Source organism: Convolutriloba macropyga, chromosome 3 (genome assembly GCF_964194025.1).
Source record: "Convolutriloba macropyga chromosome 3, txConMacr16.3, whole genome shotgun sequence".
Lineage (NCBI taxonomy): Eukaryota > Metazoa > Xenacoelomorpha > Acoela > Convolutidae > Convolutriloba > Convolutriloba macropyga.
Window position 1 is genome coordinate 44,506,687 of NC_134470.1, and position 10,182 is coordinate 44,516,868.

At 35.1% G+C, this 10,182-nt stretch overlaps 1 protein-coding gene across 1 annotated transcript; it reads left to right on the plus strand.

Moving 5' to 3' along the window:
• The first annotated feature begins 574 nt into the window (after positions 1-574).
• LOC142337076 (uncharacterized) lies at positions 575-7,392 on the plus strand. Its single transcript, XM_075386144.1, has 13 exons — positions 575-788; positions 1,185-1,358; positions 1,583-1,743; positions 2,229-2,312; positions 2,584-2,668; positions 3,080-3,255; positions 4,162-4,312; positions 4,710-4,883; positions 5,304-5,482; positions 5,758-5,835; positions 5,972-6,050; positions 6,414-6,586; positions 6,924-7,392. The coding sequence occupies exons 1-13, from the start codon at positions 713-715 to the stop codon at positions 7,101-7,103; spliced, it is 1,770 nt and encodes a 589-aa protein (XP_075242259.1). The 5' UTR covers positions 575-712; the 3' UTR covers positions 7,104-7,392.
• The last annotated feature ends 2,790 nt before the right edge of the window (positions 7,393-10,182 follow it).

A 10,182-nucleotide genomic window follows, 5' to 3' on the forward strand; every position in this document is an offset into this window, starting at 1 on the left:
ATTTTTGCAGACCCTGTCACTTTAATGTAGTGCGCCAAAATGTGTCTTCAAACAAAATAATCAGGCATTAAATGGCTAATCAGGCTATGGAGTCTCTTTTGACGGACGGTCGCATAAGTCTATGTGACCTAAGCTTCACGGTACTACAAAAAAAATTCATGAAGAGCAAATCAATTATACTCAAACTCTGCTTTACGCCTCAAATGATCACGACTGGTCATCATTTAATGCTTTTATATGACCACAGCAGCTAATTGTTATTCAACATTGGCAAAGTTAGCTCAAGTCCAGAAAACTTTTTACAAGCCAGAATAGACCGCAGGCAGTAAGAGACAAACTAAAATAGATTTTGAGAGGTAAGATTCGTTTTAATTTTAGAAGTCATCGGATGATTGAAAATTAAAATTATGATCGGTGTGTACGATAAAGGTGTGAGTTGGTGAATTAATGATATGAGAGAGAACACGCGACCTCCAACCATACCCCTCAACTTACATAGCCTTTTCAAAAATAGATTTTAAACTCATTTTCAATCCAGCTAAATGAGAATTTTAAAATCACTTTTCAAAAAGCTTGCCTGAAGTTCGGTTGCCGTAACTTATCTGACAACAAACTGAAACAGTAAACTAGAAGCAGAGAAATTCAGAACGTGCTCCAAATAAAACAAAAGTGAAAAAACAGCCGAAAAAACCCACAAAGAAGAGAACCAAGAATGAAGTTCCTTTATCAAGTAACAGTATTCGTGTCGTGGATGATCGCTGCCTACGCGGCCGATTGGACATACGATGGTTAGCATTTTTCTGAAGCAATTATTAAATTCAATTTCTGACTTTTTCGAATTCTCAGCAATTTTGTTTAACAAACGTTTTCTAAATCCAAACGTGCTTTCTTATCAATTTTAAAATCAGAATCAAAAACTGCATAGGATTCAAAAGTAAAAAAAAACGCAGTTGAAAGATAAAATCGAGTTTTAAAAACCAAGCGGTACAAAATCTGTTTAAAATTTTTTCTTAGCGACAAGAGCTTCCCCGATTTTAACTATTTTCACAATTGTTCTGAATCAGTTATCACTTTATTATTTAAGTTAATACCCCCCCCCTCCCCCATATAGTAACTATTAATCAAAGAAAATTTTCTGAAGAACAGGCAAGACAGCTAACAAAAGATTTGATTCTAAATTTCAGACCAGGCTGCTTGGGGGGACTTGGCCCCGGATTGCAATGGGGAGAGACAGTCCCCAATTGACATTGTGACTGGGAACACGCAACATGATGCCAACCTTGACAATGGATTCCACTTCAGCAAAGCATTCGGAGAAAACGTGGCCAATCTCAAGTACAGGAACAATGGACACACTCGTAAGTGAACAAACAAACAAACAAACACGATTAAGTATAAAATTAGAAAAATTAGACATGTAGCCCTTCTATCAATTAGACAATTATTATGAAGAAGCAATTACTCAATGTTAGCTGGAAAAATTTTATTTGGAGAAATTTTTGACGGAGGAAAAATGGGCAAAAATTCCGTCAAAAGAACTTTCAATGTAAATTGAATTGATAACAAAGGTAACTTTTTCTAGTGCAAATGGATGATACAAACTTTGGTGCTTCTACCTTGACCCTGACTGGAGGAGATCTACCACTGAGTGACTACACATTCTGGCAGTTCCACTACCACTGGGGCAGTGCTGACCAACCAGGATCAGAACACACTCTCGACGGAAAACGATTCGACGCTGAGGTGGGTCAACTAATACTCAGACACAATTGTATCAATTTGACATGGGAACATTCCCACAATGAAATCTTTTTTTTCGAATCAACAAAATCCAGCTCAACTATTTCCTCTCTGCTATTCGAGAATCTATTAAAAACATTAAATCTGAAAAAGCATTAAAGTGCATTAAAATTTGAAAGTGCTTCATAATCTGAAACGACCGGCAAAAAAACTAATAACAATAGATGTGGGAGACAAGAAAGGGCAGGCAGCAGTAATAGTGAAATAATCTGCAAACTCAAAACTTTCAAAACGAAATTGTCAAGAAACGAAAACCAGTACATCCACTATTCAAACAATACTCAACAATCAACAGTACAACGAAAGTAAATGCTAGTTATACTAAACTGAGCTGGAGATATGGAGCGTGATAACAATTTTATCAGTCACCAAGAATTGGGGGGTTATAGAACATAAGCAGTGAAGAAACTACTTATTGAATGTTTCAGATCCACTTTGTGTTCCTGAGCAAGAGCAAAGAAGCCAACGTCAACTCAGAGAACTCCCTTTCTGTCCTCGGGTTCTTCATTGAAGTGAGTTTATACATCTCACGTATACCTAGTTGTTCCTATAGAGATAATTGCAAAATCAGCAAAAAAGAAGACGGCTCACCTTATAAAATAACCTTTGAAGAGAAGCAATGTGTTTGCAAAATTAGGAGGTTACTTGGCAATACTGGTCAAACTCCTACAAAATATTCCTGTCCAACCTTGATTTTGAATCTAAGATCAACGCAAAACTGAACTGACCCTTAGCTCATTTGAGTTAAGGAACAAACAAGCTAGCGAAAAACGTGTTTAACAGATTGCAGACGATGCCAATTTCGAACACGGTGGCACGTGGGACGACCTCTTCTCAACTATCACATCTAAAAACCTCATCAACAAAGGTCAGTCCAAATTTCACATTTCCATGCTTAATTTGATATTGAATCAAATCACCATCCCAATAAACACTATAATGAGATGTCATTTAAAATGAATGATCAAACAGCATTTCTTCTTTTAAGATTACGTTAGCTGTTCAATCACCCATATATGAATCAAGAACAAAAATTCACGTTACTTGATGCGAGAAATGATTGAAAATTCGATGCTAGAAAAAATAAAATTCTGCCGAGAGAACTCAGTAAGATTGGAACTCACCTTGAATTTTTTAAAGAAGTAAAAATAAGAACTTTAGACGTTGGCTTAAACGTGGTCGACATCACTTTCGTTATATTGAAAAGATCAAAAAACGTTGAATCCACTCTCAATTTAATGAAACTAAATTGGTAAATACAACGTAGCCTTGTTCACAGGAGGAAGCACAACCGACTTCAGCGGGAACTTGGCCATCTCTGACCTGATTCCTGTCTACTTCATAGACCCAATGAGGAAGTTCTATCACTACAATGGATCTCTCACCACTCCTCCATGCTATGAGGTCGTCAACTGGTATGTCTTCGAGGAACCCATCTACGTTAGCCAGGACCAGGTTCGCAATTCTATTCATTTAAGATTGGAAAAACATGATAGGGCCATATCACTTCCGGAGCCGTCTGATATGCATTGTTTCTCACCTCGATGAAGCTTTCAAATAAACCATAACAAAACATGCGAAAAACTCACCCAGAATAGTTCAATAGGATTTCAGACAAACAGTAGCCATGTTATGTTCCAGAAACATTTGGTCGGAGATAAGATATCCGAAGACTGTTGGGTTATAGATTTTCGCAAGCTGAATAAATAAGCGTTTTTAACTAAGTAGGAAAATTAATTTCAAAAAATTAAGAGAATAACAAAAAATGATATTTTACAGTAGAACTAAGAGATTTACAGTAGAGGTCTGATGATTAGATCAAGACGGTGATTTGATTTTGGGGATGAACAAAGGCTCAAAAATCAGCTGTATATATACCCATTATCAATGCGAGAAAGTCAAGATACAAAACTAATCTTAGCACCATAATTTACAGTGGGAGTCGCAGGGGTTACCCAATATGGTTTGTTTCTGCAAATTTCCTAGAAATCAGTCGCAAGGGATACCATAAATAGTATGCATTTACACTTTTTCAAGAATTCGTTCACATTTCCGGTGCTAAGATACACGCTGGGAAGATTTTACATCAAATAATCTCACTCTAATAATAGTTATCTAGATTCATTAGTTTGAAACGAATATTGATTCTAAGCACCATTTATTGACGATTCATTTATATAAATCTTGTGACTTGAATCAATTTGCCCTTGTCTTATTATTCTGGTGAGTTAAACTTTCTTACTAATAATTCTAACTAAGTTGAAGTAAGTTTAAGACTATACTTTGATCGAAATTCTAACAAAGACAATCTGTGATAATTTTAAATGCGGTGATATTAATCGACTAACTCTTTTTTTATAGTACAACGAATTCCTCAAGGCTAAATTCTCCTACGGTTCGGAGAAGACAATGGAAAAAAACTACAGGGATCTACAGCCAATCAACGGCCGACAGGTGTACAGGACCTCTCTTGCTTCTGTGCACACAACTCAGCCCAAATGGACCTATGCTGGTAAGAGTCAACACCATTATCACATCATTGCCCATTTAGTACATCTGAGCCCAAAGAGAAAAGCAACGTTTTCAACAATACATTTGTAAACAAAAAAACTATCGCAATTATCTTTATCTTATTAGAGTCAATTAAAAACACATTAATTCTAATAAATCCTTGTATAAAATATTCAAAAAAAGCTCACTATGAGAAAAAGATTCGAAAAACAGAAGCCAACATTATATATACACAGAGTTAAAAACAAGGCCTCGTAATTAATCAAATTGCACATTTGATTACTAGGAAAATGCAGCTGAAATTCTTTTGCTATAAGGAAAGAATGCTTCAAAATATGTAATTTATAGTACTATTGAAATTGGTAACTAGTTAAGGGGAGGATGGTGTTTCGTTTCAGACCAGGAATCGTGGGGAGACTTGTACCCTGCATGCAATGGGGAGAGACAGTCTCCGATTGACATTGTAACAGAGGATGCCATCCACAGCACTAGCCTGGACCAGGGATTCACCTTCGCCACTGCCATGGGAGTCCCCATTCCACTTCTACAACTCATTAACAAAGGATACACTTGTAAGATAGCAATACTTCTACCATTACTACAAGAAATACAGCAACTACACTTTAAAAAATAATTCCCTCTCATAGCCTACTTGCATCACTTAACATGAGTTGAAATGAGTTGGACTATCTATTGCTAAGAGTAAATGTGCTTTAATGAAAGTGGTAGGACTTGTAAGCTTTGCAAGACGTTAACTCATTTGCAACTGCTTGAATCCCAATCTGAGGCTGATAGTGTTACATACATAGCAAGTGTTACATAGCAAGTGTTACATAGCAAGTGTTACATAACAAGTGTTACATAACAAGTGTTACATAACAAGTGTTACATAACAAGTGTTACATAACAAGTGTTACATAACAAGTGTTACATAACAAGTGTTACATAACAAGTTAAACCTTATCCTGAGAAAGAATTGTATGATTGATCAGGGCAAATGACGGATGAGAACATGGCTACCTCCGGGGAATCTGACAACATGATCACAAGTGGACCCTCTCTGCCCAAAGGAATCAACGATTACACTTTCCTCCAGTTCCACTACCACTGGGGCACTAAGGCCAACCCTGGATCAGAGCACACCATTGATGGAAAACAGTACCCAGCTGAGGTAACAAATTAACTGCAACTAATGGCCAAAATTGTATAAGATGTAAGTTGTAATGAAAGTTATAACATATGTCTGAAGCCATAACGAATTGAATATAAAAGTTACCATTGAAATTTACAAATTTGATCACAGATTCGAAAATACATATGAGCAACAAACGAAGTGGCTCACCTAACGCTCTGACAACATAGCAGACTCATGATAGAACGCGTTAAATAGCAAGAATTTGTGAATTTTTTGTGTTAAAAACTTTGTAAATTTTTTTTGTGTTTCAGGTGCACTTCGTGTTCAAAAGCAAATCGACACCACTTGACAGCCCTGGATCCCTGACTGTGCTCGGATTCATGATCGATGTTAGTTCTATTTCGTGTTAATTTACACTTATTTCGAATATACACTTGAGCGCATCAGAATTTCTATCTTCAATTTTATGCTTTCAATCATCCAATTAAATAGAAACTTTTCACTTGGGGTTTAAATCGCTTGCAGGTCTATGAGGGAACTGGATTTGTCCACGGAGGACAATTCGGAGGCATTCTCCAGACCATCACGGAACTCAAATATAAAGGTATTTACTAAGTTTCCAGCTTTTGATTGGTTACTGATAAATATGGCAAGAAAAACATTGCAGGCAGCAAACTTCATAAATTCAATACTTGCTCTCTACTATTCAGTTGACTCTGTATAACACTGGCAAATTTTCAAGAATTTTTCAGCGGAAATCTACGTTTTCGACACAAACTCCGCACTGAGAAAACAAAAAACTGTAATGATTCTGCAATGAATGAAACGTTGGCCAGTCTAGAGGGAGACATGTAAAAAGCTAGCAGCAGCAGCCATTAACAACAACAATACTAAAAGCCCGAAACATAATTATCCCAAGTGTTTAAAAGAGAACGTCCTATTTTAATGAGCTATTACACCTTTTCAGGCTATTCTGAGGAGTATGCGAACAAGATCTCACTCTCGGATCTGATTCCCATCTACGATCCTCACTTCATGTCCAAGTTCTACCACTATGATGGATCCCTCACCACTCCTCCTTGTTACGAAGTAGTCAATTGGTTCGTCTTCGAGGAACCCATCTACGTCAGTCAGGAACAGGTTACTACTTGACCCATTTTAAGTATTTGCAATGGCCAAAGCATTCAGTGTAACTATTGAGACAAACATACAACTTTGATGTTTGTAGTAAAAAACAACGATTCGTTTACTTATCAAAACTCACTTAATAACCAGCAAAATTAACAATGAGTTTATCCGCTGAAGCCAATAAGACAAGAGTAGCAGAAACAACAGAGACGCTGGCCATTTTTCATCTTTCCGCTACTCAGTATCTCGTTTACCATTGTGAAGATAAAGCAAATTTACGAAATCGCCAACAAGAAAGGACCAAATTTTGTAGCATAATTCTTTACATACACGTTGTTCTCTCTTTCAGTACGACAGTTTCTTGGAGGGATACGACTATGCCGGACACACGATGCAGAACACATACAGAGATGTACAACCTCTGAATGGGAGAACTGTGTTGAGAACAGAGAAGGCAAGCACCTCTACAATTACTCACATCTCAACCTCCATCATCATCACTGCTGTCAGTGTTGCTTTCTTCGCTTAAGAAGATAACAACCTACCAATCAACAAAGCTCGCATATCAACAAGAATGTCTCACGGAACTTCTTGTTGAGAACTGAAACTTTGCAATTGTGCAATTTGAACTTCTCTCTTATTATTAAATTAACTCTACCTTTTATACAACACCTAAGCAAAAAATCAGCCGTATGTTGATGTAAATACTAGGATTGTAAATTTATAAAATGGAACCTTTTTAGTTGTACATATTGCAGCAACCACATTTCATATCTTTTCAACTACGATTTTCATAAGAAAATATTTCAAGTCAAAAATGTTTTGCAAGCAAATAGATTATAGTACAGAATCTTCAACCTGCTTTGAAATTATTAATACTTTTTGAACTAAGGTCAATAATATACCGCCATTTCAAAAAAATTTCCAACAGTTGAAGATCAATGGAGGAATATCAACGAGAAATTAAACAAAATTCGAAAGAAAGTTCAATTGAAATATTATTTAGAGAAAACTCCCTTACACCAGATATGAAAATTATTTGTCGAAAATAATGAGCAACCAATTGAACCGGAACCCTGAAAACATCAGTTTGTTCAATCCAACAAGCCAGTTGGCGATCATATTCAATTCAAAATTAAAGTATCGAAAAAAATCTTGCCACATTCAGAAAAAGCTTAATTTTGACATCAACATTCGGAAAATATAATCAATTCAATCCAAGGAACGATCATCTCCTTTCTTTCACAAGTCCACTGTCAAAAATTTTGAACGCTAAATGCAAAACCAAATGGAAGATTTTCTATCTAAAAGCAGAATACTAAACGAATTCCAGTACGGTTTTAGGAAAACAAAATCTGCACAACAAGCAATATTCCATTTTGACATACAATTGGTGCACCATAAACATACTACAAGAAATAATATTTCAGCTAGAATTCATGATTCAGCGAAAGCTTTCAATTCAATATAACAGTTCAAAAAAAGGTATAATTTTACGGACAATGCAAAAGGATTTACGGACAATGCAAACAAAATCTGCACAACAAGCAATATTCCATTTTGACATACAATTGGTGCACCATAAACATACTACAAGAAATAATATTTCAGCTAGAATTCATGATTCAGCGAAAGCTTTCAATTCAATATAACAGTTCAAAAAAAGGTATAATTTTACGGACAATGCAAAAGGACAATGCAAAAGGTATAATTTTACGGACAATGCCAGCAGGAAAATAACATAACCATAATTTGCAATGAAAAACAAACCACGGTGCGCCTCAAGGAACAGTAATTGTTCCGAACCACTTTAGAGGGGGATGAACTACATACTATATGAACTATATAAGGTTTTTTTTTGTTCAGTCAATTTTCGCCGATCGATATATTCATCGTTGATTGGTATCATTAGAAAGCCCGTCCAGTTTAGAAAAGGGAACTAAAAAGATTTTTGAATTTCGTTTTCTCCAAGGAGTTATCGAAGTTTAAAATTTTGTGAAAAACTGACTGATTTCGTTGTTTTTGTTCACTTTTTCCGTATTTTTTGCCAATTTTGTTAAAAAATTTGTTAAAAAGTTAAAAATAGAGCTGTTGCGTTACCTCTCAAGACATAAGAGCGTTGTTGAACTGTTTGATCAAACTTTTTAGCTATAATATCAGCTAAATTTTTCAAAATTCAGCCTTATTTTCATCAAAAACGGCACAAAATAACCTTCTATAATAGTCCACTTTAATTTGCCAGATCAACACGCATAAAAACTGCTGAGACGATCTTTGTGATATCCAAAGAGTGCTAAATTTACTTGCGCTTCCTTCGAGAGTGTTAGTGAATTAGCATTCGGCCGGTTTTCTGCTAATTTAACTCGATAATTATCCTAAATCAATAAATTATTTTTTATTTTGTCAAATAATCTATATCCATAATAATCGGAGCAATCCTGTCTGCTTAAAATACAAACAGCAATAGCAAGGCTATTTTTGGTCTGATCGTTTTTTTTGTGACGTCCAAAAACAATTAGCATTGTAATCAGTCGCTGTCTTTAAAATTATTTTTGCACTTTTTTTTGCCTTTTTTGTGTTTAATACAGAACAAAACAAAACAAAGTAAGGCTTACTATTGACAAGTCTCATTGGCTTCCTAAAGAGCTGCAAGGAAACCTATCTAGTTTTTGTAGTCGAAAGCACATGGTCGGTTTGACACAGGCGTTTTCAAATAGTTATTTTCAAGACAAAATTGGGTTTTGCTACATTTTTTCTCTTAATTTGATTAACTATTATTTTGTTCAGTAAACACTGCACGCATCAACTTTTTAAGTGATTGAACTAAAACTATTACAGCGGTTTCACCTATTAAGTAATGGTTTTTTAGCTTTGACACTACAAATTTTAAAAAAAAACATCGATATTTTTTTAATATTCCCGTCTTTGAGGAACTTCTTCTTGTTCTGACAACTCATTAACAGCTCATGTATCAATTTTTTGGTGTTTAAGAGAAACCAAAAATGAACAAATCAATTATTAGTGAATAAAATATGGTTTAACGGCTTCGACAACATCTAGCAGAATCAAATGGAACTTTATTTTAGTCATTATTAGTCCTTCTTTTTGTCGTGGTATATAAATGTCTGGATAATGGCAGGTCTCAGCAGCTTCATACAGATAAACCTATTTAGAAAAAGTAGACAGCTAAAGTAAACATTATTTCAGTAGACATGATTTCAGATTTCAGTCTAATCATTTCAATAGACAGCTAAAGTAAAATTGACTTTGAAATCAATTGTTCAAAAATAACTTAATTTTTAACTTTAAATTTTTCTACTCTTTTTCCTCTACTTTTGACCTAGTGCCAATAACTGCTGATCACATATCGAATGATTGGTTTTTATGCAAGGCGCTATTCCAGAGCAGTTGTTGATATCATTATAGTATTAACAACTTCGACACCGTTTTTTTTTGCAAAAAATGAAAATCATTTTTTGATTTTTATCTGTATTTATTGTTCTTTTTTCTTTTTCTGGCAGGTCGCAGCAGCTTCATACAGATAAACCTATTTAGAAAAAGTAGACAGCTAAAGTAAACATTATTTCAGTAGACATGATTTCAGATTT